We start from the raw sequence: 18701 nt of genomic DNA on the forward strand, positions 1-18701 counted from the left end.
CGTTTGTTTCTACTAAAGGTACTATGTTAAAGTCATACATGCATTTTTGGAATTGGTTGCTATTGTGTTCTGTGCGCACTAACTTAGCCATGACTGCCCTGCTGATTCTGGCCCGCCTATGGTTTATTGTTTACGCTCTGCACCCACCAAGAGCTCTTTAAAGTTCCTTACGTGGAATGTCAGAGGCATGCGGAATAAGATAAAACGCACTGCCACCCTGACATTCCTTAAGTCTCAGCGTGCTGACATTATCGCGCTTGTTGAGACCCATGTTACTGGCCATCTCCAGTCCTCTCTTAAGAAGCCGTGGATAGGTTGGGCGTACCATGCTACCCACACCTCATACACCATATAAAAGGGTGCCGTTTAATCTAGTGCTGCTCCAGACGGACCGGCAGGGCAGATATGTATTCCTACATGCCACCATTAACGGATCCCCTATTTTGATAATAGCCTGCTATGTCCCCCCTTCCTATAACTCAGTTGTACTTAAGGAGGGCCTTGCATTTATGGCACACTACCTCTCGGTGCCGGCAGTGTGGATGGGGGACTTTAATATGACCCTCATTCCCGCTCTGGACCGCATGGGCACCCTGGACTCCCCTGGTGACCCACCAGCCCATACCAGACTACACCGTATATTGACCGACTTTGCTCTTGTGGATACATGGCGCCACAAGCATCCGCATGCAAAGCATACTCGTGCTTCTCAGCTAGCCATAACACAATGTCCCGAATTTACTTCATTCTCATTTCACAGACCCTCACACCTAGACTGGAAGATGTGGGCTTCGCTCCGAGAAACCTCTCGGATCACGCCCCCTACTGGATTACGATGCGGCTCCTGAAGGCCTCTCCCTCTCCTACTTGGCGGCTGAACCCTTTTTGGCTGGCCGCCCTGCGGGAGCAGGAAGACATCCCTAAGGAGTTGCAACTCTATTTTGCAGTTAACGGGGACTCCACTACATACGACATAGTGTGGGACACATTTAAGCTTTACGCCCGCTCCCTGCTCACCACACGTATTAACAGACTTAAGCGGTCATCCAAACTTGTTGTCCAACAGGCTACGGAACACCTACAAAGATTGGAGGAGGAGTTTCATCGAGACCCCTCGCCTGACGCAGCTACTAATCTTAAGCTCCAGCTACGACAGGTCTCCCAACTACATACGGAACAGGCCAAGCAGCGCATCTTTTTCTGTAGGCAAAGGATATTTGAGTATGGAGAAAGATCGGGCAAACTACTCGCTTACCTCGCCCACTTAGATTCCCATCCCCCGGTCGTGGTGTCGCTGATGGACACCCAGGGGAATGGTATTACTGATCCACAACAGGTGGCGGAGGAATTTGCGAGATTTTATCGAGCACTCTACGCCACTCGGGTCACTCATACTCCCCAAGACACCAGAGACTACCTAGCGAGAATTACATTTCCCAAACTGACAGACGCCCAACGTGACCTTTTAGAGGCCCCCATTACTGAGGAGGATATTTCCAAGGCTATTTCCTCTCTGGCCACTTCTAAAGCACCGGGACTGGACGGTCTGCCTCTAGAATTTTATGCCACCTACTCTGAAATTTTGACCCCTAAACTCCATGACTTATATGAGTCCATATTTGACACTGGAATCCTACCCCCCTCCATGCGAGAAGCACAAATAGTTGTGATTCCCAAGCCAGGGAAGGACCCACACTATCCGGAATCATATAGACCTATCTCTCTACTACAGGTCAACATTAAAATACTGGCTAAGATTCTTGCCTCCCACCTTAATCAGGTTATCCTCTCACTGATCCACCCTGACCAGACTGGCTTTATGCCAGGAAAAAACACCGCCATGAATATCCGCCGCTTACTTATGAACATCCAGGGATCCCATGATGAAGTCGGCTGTCATGAACCAGATGTGACCAGAACTGTGTGACTGCGACAAGTGAACCAGACACAAATAAGTGAAGGTAAATTTATTAAGCAAACGCATATAAATGTGAACACACCACCAATACAAACTAAGTGAACAAACTAACAACCAAACAGTGCAGATAAGCAAGTAAACCAGTATAATGTAACAAAAGGGAGAACCAGAATCGTAGTCAAGCCAGGCCGGGGTCATAAATAGGAGGTAAGCAGAATAGGGGGACAAGGAGAGAGGGAACAGGTACAAGAGGCAGGATACAGGAAACAGGGATCGGGGATCAGGTAACAGGTAACAGGTAACAGGTATCAGGTATCAGGTATCAGGTATCAGGTATCAGGTATCAAACAAGCTGCAGGTCAGGGCTCAAGGACAATACCAAGGCGAAGTTTATATGAACTTGCCGGGTATTTATAATGGCTGCTGTCAGTCATGTGACGCCTGACTGCAGAGGGCAATACCTGCTCCATACTGCCAGGATCCCTCCGCTGGTGGACACCAGTACTGCGGACCAAAGATGACATAATTCCAGCAGGAGACACCTGCTGGTGGATCGCAGTACTGCATGCCAAATGATTGATATTACCAGCGGAGGGAACCTTTCCTGACATCGGCTCACGGGTCGTGATGGCTTTGGATGCTGCCAAGGCCTTCGACTCTGTGGAGTGGAACTACCTGTGGGAATGCCTCTCGGGATTTGGACTTGGCCCCAACTTTATCCGATGGGTCCAACTCCTGTATCAATCCCTGAGGGCCAAGGTGTTTGTGAACAACTGGCTCTCTGATCAGTTCCCGCTGGAGGGAGGGACTCGACAAGGCTGCCCCCTTTCCCCCATGTTGTATGCGTTGGCTGTGGAGCCACTGGCTATTATGGTTCGCGCAGACGCCAGAATTCGTGGCCTTAGGATAGGAAACCTGGAGGAAAAGATCGGGATGTATGCTGACGATACACTCCTATACTTAGCCGACTCGGGTCCCTCCCTTCTTGCAGCCCTCCACACCATACACTGTATTGGTAGTCATTCGGGTCTGAGCATCAACTGGTCCAAATCCCAGATCCTTCCGCTTGAACATTTCCCCCCTGTACCCACGTCCCCTCCTCTAAATTTCCCTAGGGTTTCCGTGATCAAGTATTTAGGAGTGCAGGTCACTAGATCGCTGACAGACTATGTACCCCTAAACATTGAACCCCTTTACCCCCTGATCAAGAACAAGACACAAACCTGGGCCAGACTACCTCTGGGCGTTATGGGGCGCATCAATCTGGTCAAAATGATACTTCTGCCCAAGATACTTTATTTGGTGTGGCATGCACCCCTGTATATACCACAAAATTTTTTCAAGACAATTGAATCAATTCTCAATTCATTTATATGGGGCCACAGCAGACACAAATTGTCTTGGAGACTTCTGAAGAACCCAGTGACAATGGGAGGGGCTGCCCTTCCAGATTTCCAGGATTATTATCTTGCCTCCCAATTGTCCCATTTTTATCACTTTGACAAGAGAGAGCTGCCCACACCCCACTTCAGTCAGTCCTTAGGGCCCCACTGTCAAGATGTTCCCCCATCAAAAAGTAGACATGTTGACGCACCACCGGAGGATATGGCGGACGGCCCTTAACCACTTGAGACCCGCAATACGTCTATTGACGTCATGGGGTTTCGCCTAGCCAAAGTCCTGACCTGAATCCTATTGAGATGTTGTGGTATGACCTTAAAAAGGCCGTTCATGCTCGAAAACCCTCTAATGTAACTGAATTAGGACAATTCTGCAAAGATGAGTGGGCCAAAATTCCTCCAGGACGCTGTAAAAGCCTCATTGCACGTTGTTGCAAACGCTTGGTTGCAGTTGTTGCTGCTAAGGGTGGCCCAACCAGTTATTAGGTTTAGGGGGCAATCACTTTTTCACACAGGGCCATGATGGTTTGGATTTTTTTTCACCTTTAATAATAAACCCCTTCATTTACAAATTGCATTTTGTGTTTACTTGTGTTGTCCTTGACTATTGTTTAAATTGGTTTGATGTTCCGAAACACTTAAGTGTGACAAGCATGCAAAGGAACAGGAAATGAGGAAGGGGGCAAACACTTTTCACACCACTGTATGCTTACTATGTATGTTATCTTCTCTGTTTCCTTCTTTTTTTTCCTTTTTTTTTTCAATAAAGTTTGTTTTTCAATAAAAAAAAAGAGATTGCACGTAAGAATTTTGCAGGGTTCAGCGGCAAAGTCGTCTCATACACATAAAAAGTACCTACATGACATCAATGGGGAGCTGTGTTAATCAAATACACTTACCAAGAACTCTGGCTCATAGAACTTTAGTCATGTCCTCTGGCTCGTGCCGCGAGGACTGACTTTGTGATGCTGGCTTTTATAATACCCTGCCATCGAGCCGGCGTCTGATGTCACCGGCTCGATGCGGACAGATGAGCACAATTGTGCATGCTCCAAGGGCTCGAGGAAGCCCTGGGCCTACAGTGGGGATCGAAAGTTTGGGCACCCCAGGTAAAAATGTGTATTAATGTGCATAACAAAGCCAAGAAAAGATGGAAAAATCTCCAAATGGCATCAAATTACCAATTAGACATTCTTATAATATGTCAAAAAAAGTTAGATTTTATTTCCATCATTTACACTTTCAAAATTACAGAAAACAAAAAAATGGCGTCTGCAAAAGTTTGGGCACCCTGCAGTGTTAATATCTTGTACTGCCCCCTTTGGCAAGTATCACAGCTTGTAAACACTTTTTGTAGCCATCTTTGCCCATTCTTCCTTACAAAAGTGTTCCAGTTCTTTGAGATTTCTGGGCTGTCTGTCACGCACTGCTCTTTTAAGATCTATCCATAGATTTTCAATAATGTTGAGATCAGGAGATCCTGAAGGCCATGGCAAAACCTTCAATTTACGCCTCTTGATGTAATCCCCCGTGGATTTTGAGGTGTGTTTAGGATCATTATCCATTTGTAGAAGACATCCTCTCTTTAGCTTCAGTTTTTTCACAGATGGCATCAAGTTACCATCCAAAATTTGCTGAAATTTTATTGAATTCATATTTCCTTCTACTCGTGAAATGTTCCCTGTACCACTGGCTGCAATACAACCCCAAAGCATCATTGATCCACCCCCATGCTTAACAGTTGGACAGAAGTTCTTTTCATTAAATTCTGTGCCCTTTCTTCTCCAAACGTACCTTTGCTCATTCCGGCCAAAAAGTTCTATTTTAACCTCATCAGTCCACAGAACTTGTTTCCAAAATGCCTCAGGCTTGTCTATATGTTCATTTGCAAAGTTCAAACGCTGATTTTTGTGGTGAGGACGTAGAAGAGGTTTTCTTCTGATGACTCTTCCATGAAGACCATATTTGTACAAGTATCTCTTTATAGTGGAATAGTGTACCACAACTTCAGTGTCTGCCAGATCTTTCTGGAGGGATCGTGCAGTCAAACGTGGGTTTTGAATTTGAATTTGAATTGCTTTTCTCACAATCCTGCGAGCTGTTCTGTCTGATCTTTTTCTTGGTCATCCAGATTTTGCTTTAACTTCCACTGTTCCTGATGACTGCCATTTCTTAATTACATTCAGAACAGAGGATATTGACATCTGAAAATGCTTTGCTATCTTTTTATAGCCTTCTCCAGCTTTGTGAGCGTCAACTATTTTCAGTTTCAGTTTTCTAGACAACTGCTTAGAAGAACCCATGGTGCTGATTGTTGGGGCAAGGTCAGATGAGTCTGGCCATTTAAAACCTTTGAGATTGACATCACCTGGTCTTCCCAGACGATGATTGAGAACAATCCATGACACTGGCAGGTCTCAGCTTTGCAAAGGGGGCAGTGCATGCCCAAACTTTTGCAGACGCCATTTTTTTGTTTTCTGTGATTTTGAAAGTGTAAATGATGGAAATAAAATCTGACTTTTTTTGACATATTATAAGAATGTCTAATCTGTAATTTGATGGCATTTGGAGATTTTTCCATCTTTCCTTGTCTTCGTTATGCACATTAATACACATTTCTACCTGGGGTGCCCAAACTTTCGATCCCCACTGTACAATCCCCACAGTGCAGTGGGGGAGGAAGGGGAGGGTGCAGATGGAACATCATCACCGCTGTAAACAGAACAAGTGGCTATGCTACATCAACACCGCACAGATCGAAAACCACTCCCCCAACCCCATGCTCCAAGGGGAGAGGAGGCCCGGGTGGAAAACACAGCCAATCACATGCCACGAGAGAAACAAACAAGTAACCAGGTTCCTTGGCTCAGGAGGGCGCAGCGCTAAAGCGGGCAACGGCCTGAAGAATCATGCAGTGCCCTGGGTGTCTGTACGGCTAAATGGTACATAGACATGGGGACACAAATAGGAAAGGCAGTGAATGATAATGGGGAACATAGGAAGGAGGAAAGAAGAGAAAGGGCGCAAGGGCAGCTATTGGCTATTGAACTTCCTTTTTTTAGTCCCATCGTACGTCATCGCGTTCTAAATGAGCGGACTTTGGTGTGATCGTGTATAGACAAGTCTATTTCAGCGGAACTTTATCAGAAAGACTGTCAGAGTTTATTCTGACGGAAAAAATGGTTGTGTGTGGGCAGCTTAAGAGTATGAGTGAGTATGGCGTAATGGCCGTTGGTTTTAGCAGTTAGTAGGTCATTTGTGAGTCTTAAGCCGCGTACACACGTGGCGGACTGTCTGGCCAACTTAGTCCGTCAGACAATCCGACGGACAGTCCGTCATACTTTTGAATGAACGGACTTGCCCACAAACGGCACTTTTTGAGCGGACTAATACGGCGGACTAAGTCCGCCATACTATCCGCCCTACTTTTGAAATGAACGGACTCGCCCACACACGCGGAGGAAAGTCCACTCATTTCGAGCGCGTCTCCAGGTAGGTGGGGCCCGCGAAGGAGACGTCGCTGACCCCGCCGCCTGGTATGGACTTAAAGGGGAACCCCACCGCCGAAAAAAATCGGCGTGGGGGTCCCCCCCAAGTCCACAACAGACCCTTGTCCGAGCACGCTACCCGGCCGGCCAGGAAAGGGTGGGGAGCGAGCGCCCCCCCTCCTGAGCCGTACCAGGCCGCGTGCCCTCAACATGGGGGGGTGCCTTGGGGAAGGGGGGGCCGTGCGGCCCCCCCACCCCAAAGCACCTTGTCCCCATGTTGATGAGGACAAGGGCCTCTTCCCGACAACCCTGGCCGTTGGTTGTCGGGGTCTGCGGGCGGGGGGCTTATCGGAATCCGGGAGCCCCCTTTAATAAGGGGGCCCCCGGATACCGGCCCCCCCACCCTATGTGAATGAGTATGGGGTACAATGTACCCCTACCCATTCACCTGTGAAAAAAAGTACAAAAAAAACACAACATAGGGTTAAAATATTTTATTGCACAGCTCCGGGGGTCTTCTCGCCGGACTCCTCCGCTATCTTCTTGTAGCTCTTTTGCTAGCGGAGGAGTCCGGCTTTCTTCCTCGCCGCCGGCCTCTTCTCCCGACTTCGGGGGTCTTGTCCCCCTCTTCGGTTCTTCTGCCGGGCCACCGCGCCTTCTTATAGCTCTTTTACAGGCGGTGGCCCGGTCTTCTGTCGCCGCCGTCGCCGCCGCCTTCCGTTCTTCTTCTTCTCCAGGAGATGTTGCCTCGACGATCTCTCCGGCCGGAATGCCAGGGACGCGCTCCGCTGCCACTTATATAGGGACAATGGGGCGGTGTCACATGGCTTTATGTCACATGGGTTGGTCACATGGTGACCCCGCCCCCTTACGATGTCATAGTCCCCATGTGACATCAACCCATGTGACCAACCCATGTGACATAAAGCCATGTGACACCGCCCCATTGTCCCTATATAAGTGGCAGCGGAGCGCGTCCCTGGCATTCCGGCCGGAGAGATCGTCGAGGCAACATCTCCTGGAGAAGAAGCTACCGGCCGGGTAGCGTGCTCGGACAAGGGTCTGTTGTGGACTTTGGGGGGAACCCCCACGCCGATTTTTTTCGGCGTTGGCGTTTCCCTTTAAGTCCATACCAGGCGGCGGGGCCAGTGACGTCTCCGTCGCGGGCCCTGCCTACCTGGATACCCGCTCGAAATGAGCGGACTTTTCTCCGGGCGGGAAAAGTCCGCTCATTTCAAAAGTACGGCGGACTGGCACACACACAGGCGGATTGTCCGCCGAAATGCGAGTCCAGCGGACAGTATTTACAACATTCCGAAATACTTAGTCCGCCAGACTGCACGCTGAAAAAGTCCGCTGAAGCCCACACACGAGCGGACTGTCCGCTGAAATGTGTTTCGGCGGACTAAGTAGGCCAGACATTCCGCCCGTGTGTACGCGGCTTTAGTAGTGCAGATTCAATGGAATGTTGTGAACGGAAGCCGGACTATAGGGGGTCAAGAAGGTCTTCGATCATTTGTTTTTCCAATTCTATTGGTCTAAGACACAGCATTGGCAAACAGGTATAGATACTACTAGTAGGAATGAGCCGAACACCCCTCGGTTCCATTCGCCCCAGAACATACCGAACAGGAAAAACATTCGGTAGAACACACAAACACCGTTAAAGTCTGTGGGACACAAACAAGAATAATCAAAAGTGCTAATTTTAAAGGCTAATATGCAAGTTATTGTCATAAAAAGTGTTTGGGGACCCGGGTCCTGCCCCAGGGGACATGTATCAATGATTTTTTTTTTTAAACTGCCTTTTTTTTGGGAGCAGTGATTTTTTTAATGCTTAAAATGAAACAATAAAAATGAAATATTCCTCTATCCCTGGTAATGGACTGGGAGGATCCCATGCTCTTTTTTTCAATGAGTATTATCTATATTGCCAAGACCCAACAATTCCTTACAGCAGTGATCAGTTTTAAATGACAATTTTTCCTTTAGAAATGCCATTTTGCTGTAGTACTGTGGTTTGCTGTGGCATACTATAGACACCCCAGGCACAATATTTAAAGGAATATTTCATTTTTATAGTTTCAGTTTAAGTATTAAAAAAATAAATAAATCACTGCTCCCGAAAAAATGTCCGTTTAAAAAAAAAAAAATTCATCGATACGTTCTCTGGGGCAGCACCCGGTTCCCAAACACTTTTTATGACAATGACTTGCATATAAGCCTTTAAAATGAACACTTGATTTTTCATGTTAGTGTCCCACTTAAACGGTGTTCAGGAGGCTTTCGTATTTGCCCCGAACACCGCATATTGTTCAGTGTTCACAGAACATCCGAACAACCAAAGTTCAGCCCGAACTTACGCTCGGGCCAAACCGTTCGAACCATCCCCAACGACTAGGCCTGCCCTATTTCATCTTGTAATCACCCTAATTTCTATTCATTTACACAGTTATGCAGTTTATAATGTTGAAAAAAATACATCCAGTTAAACCTATGTAGTGTGATCTATATTCTCTGACAATTCTGGTAGCCTTGTATATTCTGTCTTGTGAAGACATCTTAAAGTTTTTTGAATTATAGTTCTTTACTTACATGGCTCTATTTATGTGACCTCAAATATCCTGGTCAGCACATCTTGTAATTGGCTACTATGCAGCTTCTGCCCGAAGACCTGCAGATGCCCATTTGCAGGTACTTTGCAAAAGTCATTTATGTTAGTACTGTCCCTGCTACTGGTTTAAACAAAAAAAAACATTCTAACCTAAAGCTTTAATATGTAAAGTAATTTATTTGGCATGCTATTTACAAAATGTAGTTCATTTATTATATACACTGTGATATTGGAGCCGAAAGATTATCAGCCAAGCACCTTAGTAAAAGCAAACAGTCCCTTTTACGGTCACAAACAGGCCAACAGAAAAAACAGCTGGTCCTCCGGAAACAAAAAATGTCAATGAATTGTTGGTACAAAACAAACGCTCGGCTCACTGCCAGTCACACTTCTACTTTAGCAGGGTGTTTGAAATCTCCTGGATGCCTAAGGGGTCCCAAAGAGAAGGTCATCAGAGTTCAGCAACCTTGTCTCATCCATGCGCTAGGCCACATTGCTCATTTAGTTGTGTTCTTCTCTACTTCATCTCACAGAATGGCACTGAGTGTTTTTTCTTCCTTTCCTCCTTTTCTGGGTAAAAGTCCCTGTAATGAGAGATAGCAGTTCTTACTCACCTAAATATCTCTATGAAACTCCAAATTTTGGGTCCCAAATGAGGACTTATTGATCCAGAGTGGACCATAAGTCAGTCCTCTACTCTCCCTTGGGTTCAGACTCACTGATCACAGTTTGGGGGTAAAAGGGCCAATCACAGCGGTCCTTTACCATGTGATCAGCTGTGTCCAATGACAGCTGATCACAGATGTAAACACAAGCCAGTTATCTGTGCTTCTTTCCTCACACTGACAATGCTAGGAGAGAAGGAAGCCAAAAACGGGCTTGTGTTAAAGGGAAAATACCTACAAACTGATAAGGACGCTGATTATTAATGTGCTAATTATCAATGCAGTCCCAACAGTGCCCACCAGTGCTGCCAATCAATGCCTATCAGTGCAACCTATCAGTGTTGCCTACCAGTGTCCATCAATTTTTGGGCCCTTTACACAATTTTAGGTCTGGGCCCCCCTGCCCCCCCCCCCCTCGAGCCTGACCACCAACATTCCCCAGGGCTTGCCTATGGGCCAGCCTATCGAATCCGCACACCCGCCACCTCACCTGTACGTAATCAGACCCCCCCTAAATCCTGTATATATGTCAGCCCCCCTCACACCTGTATATATATGTCAGCCCCCCCCCCACGCACCTCTATATATGTCAGCCCCCCCCACACACACGCACACCTGTATATGTCAGCCCCACATACACAAATTTGTACACACACACACACACACAAGCCTCTGGCCCCTCCCTGTACATAAACAGCCCCCTCCCTTTCCTTTACAGCCCCTACTTGTAGCTTCCTACCCGATCTCAGCTCATTTTCACAAAGCTGACATGTTGCTGAGGAGCATAGTACAGGCAGATAACTGTCACACAAGGGATGCACATGCACATAGTTGCCAGAGGTGGAAGTAAAGAGAGAACAGAAACGGAAGTTGTTTCTGTATTGCACAGCACGGCTCCCCTTCACCCATCCTGCCTTTTTCTGGCCTGGGCGTGCCCCTCAGGCTTCGGGGGCCCCTTACAGTTGAAATGGCTGTACCCTGATGATGGCCCTGCTCATCAGTGCCACCTATCAGTGCCACCTATCAGGGCAGCCTCATCAGTGCTACCTATTAGTACCCATCAGTGCCACTCATCAGTGCACATTAGTGCCATCTATAAGTTCCCATCAGTGCCACCTCAACAGTCCCCATGAGTGCAGCCTAATAATGCTCATCATTGAAGGAGAAAAATTACGCTTATGAAAAAAAATATTTAAAAATGTTTGGACTTTCGTTTGTTTAGAAAAAAATAAAATAAAAACCCAGTAGTGAGACTATTTGTGTGAAAAAAAGGATAAAAATATCATATGGGTAAAGTGTAGCATGAATTGTCATTCAAAGTGTGACAGTGCTGAAAGATGAAAACCAGCCTGGGCAGGAAGGGGGTAAAAATTCCCAGTAAGCAAGTGGTTAAAAAGGGACCACAACCCAAACAGTGGGGAAATAAAGCTGCCATCCAGGACCTATCCCTGCCGTCCTGTACAAAACTTATCAATTTAATCTCTTCTATATTTTTTCTCCTCACAAATTTTTAATAATGTTTAGGTATTGTACCTGATAATGTTATTTTTTTGTTTTCTAATATATTGTCCATACACTGTATTTTTATATAATCTTTATCCATATTCTGATGAAAGGCACACAGCAAATGTTCGGAAATGCGTTGGTTATCAATAAATAGATAAAAAAGATATGTTGTATACATAAAATATTTACAATATTGCTCCAAGACAAGTCAACACACATTTATATTCTGAATGACCTTTATTAAGATAGTGATGTTTGTTAACACAATTTAAAACAGATTAATGCAAAATAACATTGCTTACTTTAGTGCAACTGCTGTGATTTCTGACTGCCATTAGTAGGTCATTACATAATTCTATTTGGCTCTATTTGGCTCCAATCATCTACTCCCCTTTGCATCCTACAATGAATAGCATAGCTTTATAATCAGTGAGATCGATGACATTGCGTCTCCTCTGCACTGCATAGTAATCAATGGCTAAACCCACCTTACCAAAGGCGTTTTTCACAAACTCCTCATTAAATTTAAAACAATGGAACCGTTCTGCTCCAGCAAACCAGTAAGTTGTATCTATTCCCGCAATAAGTAACAGTTGGCCTCCGGGTTTTAGCAGCTTTATTGTCTTCTCCAGATTCTTCATGTATTCATCTTCATTTTTACTGATAACTTCCAGTATCCACATACTGATAATACAATCAGCAAGTGGTAGTAGCACCGGGGAAGTTATGTTTTCCTGTTCAAAATCACATTTCAAAATCTGCTTGATGGACCACCTTAGGCGCATTTCTTTCTCCTGAAGTTGATCTCTGAAAAAAAAAAAAAAAACATAATATGGACATTATAGGAAATATTTCAATATACAGTGATGTGGTGTGATAAGAAATTCTGCCAAAATTCAGTTAGAATGTAATTTGACAAGTTAAAATAAATTTGTCATACTAGTGTAGTTTTACCCCCGTAGGATTTGCTAATAGCTGGGTACCCCACTACTGCACAACCAGTCACACAGCATTTCCTTCTTGAATCCAGACATAGTGATCAGACCTTTGGCTTGCGTTTTTGTTGTTTTATTAGGGGATGATAACTTGGATGGGGTAGAGGCAGGGTCATAATAGCATCATGGGTCCCCTGGGCAAAGTCACTCCTTCCCTAACCCCACCATCATGCCCTAAGGAGTCCCCCGAACTATTTGACCACAGTGTTGGGCACATGCTGCAGAAGGATACGCAGCATTTTAAAGGCTCTGATGATGGTACCCAGTAGGGATGAGATTCGAGTTTGAGTAAAACTCATGTTCGACTTGAACATTGCCTGTTCGGCAAACAGTGAACAACTTGAGGTGTTCGTGGCAAATTCGAAAAGTCGCGGAACACCCTGTACAAGTCTATGGGAGAAATCTAAAGTGCTAATTTTAAAGGCTAATATGCACGTTATTGGCCTAAAAAGTGTTTGGGGAGCTGGGTCCAGCCCCAGGGGATGTGTATCAATGCAAAAAAAAAAGTTTTAAAAACTGCAGTTTTTTCGGCAGCTGTGATTTTAATAATGCTTAAAGTGAAACAATAAAAGTGTAATATTCCTTTAAACTTTGTACCTAGGGGGTGTCTATAATATGTCTGTAAAGAGGTGCATGTTTCCTGTGCTTAGAACTGTCCCTGCACAAAGTGTCATTTCTGCAGGAAAAAAGGTCATTTAAAATCACTCACGGCTATAATGAATTGTCGGCTCCCCGTAATACAGAGAACAGTCATTGATTTAAAAAAAAAGAAAGCGTGAGGTTCCCCTAAATTCAATTACCAGGCCCTTCAGGTCTGGTATGGATATTAAGGGGAACCCCGCGTCAAAAAAAAAAAAGGCGTGGAGTTCCCCCTAAAAATCCATACCAGACCCTTTATCCGAGCACGCAACCTGGCAGGCCGCAGGAAAAGAGGGGGGACTAGAGCACGCCCCACCTCCTGAACCATACCAGGCCACATGTCCTCAACATTGGGGAGGATGCTTTGGGGGTCCGTGACCCCTCAAAGCACCTTGTCACCATGTTGATGAGGACAAGGGTCAGGGTTGTGGGGGTCTGCGGGTGGAGGCTTATCAGAATCTGGAAGCTCCCTTTAACAAGGGGACACCCAGATCCCGGCCCCCCTATTTGAAATGGTAAGGGGGTCTGGAAATAGCTGAAGCCATATCGGCCTTCCCCTGCTCCAAATCACCAGGTTCCAATGGACTCCCGGTGGAACTTTATTTGACATACTCCAAGTTTCTAGTCCCTAGACTCCACAAACTATACAACCACATATTCAAGACCTCCATTATGCCCGCCTCAATGCATGAAGCCACAATAGTATTAATCCCCAAACCTGGTAAGGACCCACACTGTCTAGAATCATATCGCCTAATATCCCTATTGCAAGTTGATGTCAAGGTCCTTGCAAACATCCTGGCTACCCGCCTCATCACGGTTATTCTTTCCCTCATACATAATGACCAAGCAGGTTTCATGCCAGGAAGGAATACCTCCTTTAATATGAGGAGACTTTTCATTAATCTGCAGACGCAACATGACAATACAGGCACTATAATGGTAGTTGCGCTGGACACAGCAAAGGCATTTGATTCCGTTGTATGGACCTACCTATGGGAATGCTTGGAATGGTTTAGTATAGTACCTAGGTTCATAAAGTGGGTTCAGTTGCTATACCAGAGCCCGGTGGCCAGGGTTATAGCTAATGGCTGGGCATCCGGACAGTTTCCCCTTACCAGAGGCACACGCCAGGGGTGTCCCCTCTCCCCTTTGTTATACGCATTGGCAGCAGAACCTTTATTAGTGTCCCTGCGATCCAACCCAGACATAGCGGGACTCCGCATAGGGCCCATAACAGAGACAGTCAGCACCTACGCCGATGACACACTGCTAAATATTGACTGATCGACAGACGCACTCCAAAATTCCTTAGCCACTATATAACGATTTGGCTCCTTCTCAGGAGTAAAAATTAATTGGGACAAAGCACAAATACTCCCATTAGATCCCTTCCCAGAGACCCAGGTACATGCTCAACTACCTCTACAAAGAGTCGATCGTATTAAATATCTGGCTATACACATTACAAGGACACCAACGGACTTTGTCAGACTAAATGTACAACCTCTTTTTGATATACTCAAGCACAAGACTCAAATTTAGACCAGATTGCCGCTGGGAGTCATGGGGCGCATCAACCTTGTTAAAATGTTGTTGTTACTCAAAATCGTATATACAGTGCCTTGCGAAAGTATTCGGCCCCCTTGAACTTTTCAATCTTTTGCCACATTTCAGGCTTCAAACATAAAGATATAAAATTTTAATTTTTTGTGAAGAATCACCAACAAGTGGGACACAATTGTGAAGTGGAATGAAATCTATTGGATAATTTAAACTTTTTTAGCAAATAAAAAACTGAAAAGTGGTGCGTGCAAAATAATTCGGCCCCTTTACTTTCAGTGCAGGAAACTCACTCCAGAAGTTCAGCGAGGATCTCTGAATGATCCAATGTTGTCCTAAATGACTGATGGTGATAAATAGAATCCACCTGTGTGTAATCAAGTCTCTGTATAAATGCACCTGCTCTGTGATAGTCTCAGGGTTCTGTTGAAAGCGCAGAGAGCATCATGAAGACCAAGGAACACACCAGGCAGGTCCGTAATACTGTTGTGGAGAAGTTTAAAGCCGGATTTGGATACAAAAAGATTTCCCAAGCTTTAAACATCCCAAGGAGCACTGTGCAAGTGATAATTTTGAAATGGAAGGAGTATCAGACCACTGCAAATCTACCAAGACCTGGCCGTCCCTCTAAACTTTCAGCTCAGACAAGGAGAAGACTGATCAGAGATGCAGCCAAGAGGCCCCTGATCACTCTGGATGAACTACAGCTGAGGTGGGAGTGTCTGTCCATAGGACAAAAATCAGTCGTACACTGCACAAATCTGGCCTTTATGGAAGAGTGGCAAGAAGAAAGCCATTTCTCAAAGATATCCATAAAAAGTCTCCTCTAAAGTTTGCCACAAGCCACCTGGGAGACACACCAAACATGTGGAAGAAGGTGCTCTGGTCAGATGAAACCAAAATCGAACTTTTTGCCCACAATGCAAAACGATATGTTTGGCGTAAAAGCAACACAGCTCATCACCCTCAACACACCATCCCCACTGTCAAACATGGTGGTGGCAGCATCATGGTTTGGGCCTGCTTTTCTTCAGCAGGGACAGGGAAGATGGTTAAAATTGAGGGGAAGATGGATGCAGCCAAATACAGGACCATTCTGGATGAAAACCTGTTGGAGTCTGCAAAAGACCTGAAACTGGGACGGAGATTTATCTTCCAACAAGACAATGATCCCAAACATACAGCAAAATCTACAAAGGAATGGTTCACAAATAAACGTATCCAGGTGTTAGAATGGCCAAGTCAAAGTCCAGAACTGAATCCAATCGAGAATCTGTGGAAAGAGCTGAAAACTGCTGTTCACAAACGCTCTCCATCCAACCTCACTGAGCTCGAGCTGTTTTGCAAGGAAGAATGGGCAAGAATGTCAGTCTCTCGATGTGCAAAACTGATAGAGACATACCCCAAGCGACTTGCAGCTGTAATCGCAGCAAAAGGTGGCTCTACAAAGTATTAACACAAGGGGGCCGAATAATTTTGCACGCCCCACTTTTCATTTTTTTATTAGTTAAAAAAGTTTCAAAAATCCAATAGATTTCGTTCCACTTCACAATTGTGTCCCACTTGTTGGTAATTCTTCACAAAAAATATAAATTTTATATCTTTATGTTTGAAGCCTGAAATGTGGCAAAAGGTTGAAAAGTTCAAGGGGGCCGAATACTTTCGCAAGGCACTGTATACTCTGGCACTACCTGGTATATCTGGTGCTTTGGCACTTCAAGGCGATGGATATTATCCTTAAAACATTCATATGGGGGAAAAGTAGGCATAAACTTTCATTGCACAAAATGAAGAATCCTACTGATTTGGGAGGGACAGCACTACCCGACCTCAGACCTCAATATCTATTATATGGCAGCACAACTATCCCAACGGTTCCATATTGAGATATCTGATAGAGCAAGATTTTTAACCTTCCTTTGCCCCAAGTGGTCCCACTATTTGTAACCATTATCGGTCGAATGCAAAATCTCAACGTATCCAAAGACACAACGTCTTTATTACACCACTACAGATGTATCTGGGACATAATGAAGACCAAAATGCAATCACCAGCACTGCATGAACACACTCCCCTTTGGTTTATTCTTGACTTGCCAGAGTTTTGCTCCCTACCAGACTCTGAACTATGGAGATCCAGGGGCGTATACTACCTATGCCACTTGACCTCCAACAGTAATCTAAAACTCGGTATGGTAAGAGACGAATGTGGACTCCCAGCCTCACTATTTTTCCGTTATCTTCAGCTCCGTCACACTTTTAGAACGCAATTCTCAGCAGGTTTTACCCCACTTGAAGAAGTGAAGCCCTTTGTGGCCGTAATATGTAGCTCGGACTCCAAAAAACTGATATCTACATTCTACAATATGTTACTCGTGCCCTCGGTGAGCAGGTCAGCCTATGCACTAAAGGGTAGGTGGGAGGAAAATGTTGGGGAACGCGAGGATGAGAAATGGAGTGGGAGGGAGAAGGCGGAGCCGAGCAAAGTGGTAATGCTGGCTTAGAGCTCTATTCTCAGCAGGACAACGGAGCCATATAACGGCAGAGGTAACTTGACCCTCCGCACATATATCATAGCAAACGGTAGATAAATATCCCTACCTTACATAGGTGACATTCGGGGGGGAGGTCAGAGGAGACTCATGAGGCAGAAAATTAACAAGAAAGCGCCGCCTCACACATACAGCAGTATGGCACTGAAACCCTCCCCCTCTGAGGGGAGGCACAGTGAGGAGAACAAACAGACAGCCCCTTCTGCTGCTTTACATAAAGATGTTCTCTCATTAAAGGCACATAGTCTCTCTAACCAAATACCTGAGAAAAATATGTCAGTTCTGGAGAATTTAGAACTTTCCACACAAAAAGACTTATCCCCTCCTGTAACGCTGAAACAAATAGAAAATCTGCTTCAAAAATCACAAAAATCCACTGCAGATACCATCACCACAAACCTTACTAAAGAAATTAGAGTACTTGGTCAGCGTACATCAGAATTGGAAATTAGAGCAGACGATCTGGAAAATTATACATCTAACATGCCTCAGAAATTTATTTTCTTAAAGAGGAAAATGACATATTACAATCCAAATTGGAGGATTTTGAAAATCGTGCAAGACGCTCCAATATACGTATTAGAGGAATACCCGAATCTGTGACTGATTTAACCACCTCGCGCCCGCCCTATAGCCGAATGACGGCCGTAGAACAGGAGCGTTCGTCCGGGTGGCCGTCTCTGGACGTCCTATTGTTTACTTCCGCAATGCGTGCCGCCGCGGGCGCACATCGCGGAAGTTCTGTGTTCGCCGTGTCCCCCGGGGACAGGCAAACACAGATCGCTGTAAACGGCCAATCACAGCGGCCGTTTACAGCGTGATCGGCGTGTCCAATGGGAGATGATCTCATATGTAAACATATGAGATCATCTCTCAGCGCCGCTCTCCCTCCTCACACAGAGTGTGAGAGGGGAGAGATGAACGGCTGCAGCGGCAGCCGTTCTGCTTCGCTTTGTAAAAAAAAAAAATTGCCATCCTCCCCCAGCAGTGCCATTCATCCTCCCCCAGCAGTGCCATCCATCCATCCTTCCCCAGCAGTGCCATCCTGCCCCAGTGCCATCCGCCCCAGTGCCATCCACCCCAGTGCTACCTGCCCCCAGTGCCATCCACCCCAGTGCTACCTGCCCCCAGTGCCACCTGCCCCCAGTGCCACCTGTTGTCAGTGCCATTTGTCACCAGTGCCATCTGTCATCAGTGCCACGTATAAGTGCCATCTGTCATCAGTGCCACGTGTCATCAGTGCCACATAGTGTCATCTGTCATCAGTGCCACGTATTAGTGCCATCTGTCATCAGTGCCACGTATCAGTGCCATTTGTCATCAGTGCCACCTGTCAGTGTCACGTGCCATCTGTTGTCAGT

General features: G+C 45.8%; 1 protein-coding gene across 1 annotated transcript in view; it reads right to left on the reverse strand.

The window, feature by feature from the left end:
• Positions 1-11871: 11871 nt before the first annotated feature.
• The window catches only part of LOC143934385 (nicotinamide N-methyltransferase-like), an 80948-nt gene continuing 74118 nt past the window's right edge, over positions 11872-18701 (reverse strand). Inside the window, exon 3 of the mRNA XM_077457954.1 lies at positions 11872-12398. Coding sequence (XP_077314080.1) covers positions 11975-12398 — 424 coding nt within the window. The 3' untranslated portion in view covers positions 11872-11974. The remainder of the gene's footprint in view (positions 12399-18701) is intronic.

This window comes from Lithobates pipiens, unplaced genomic scaffold, assembly GCF_037356315.1.
Source record: "Lithobates pipiens isolate NorthernLeopardFrog02 unplaced genomic scaffold, aLitPip1_a1.2 Scaffold_27, whole genome shotgun sequence".
Lineage (NCBI taxonomy): Eukaryota > Metazoa > Chordata > Amphibia > Anura > Ranidae > Lithobates > Lithobates pipiens.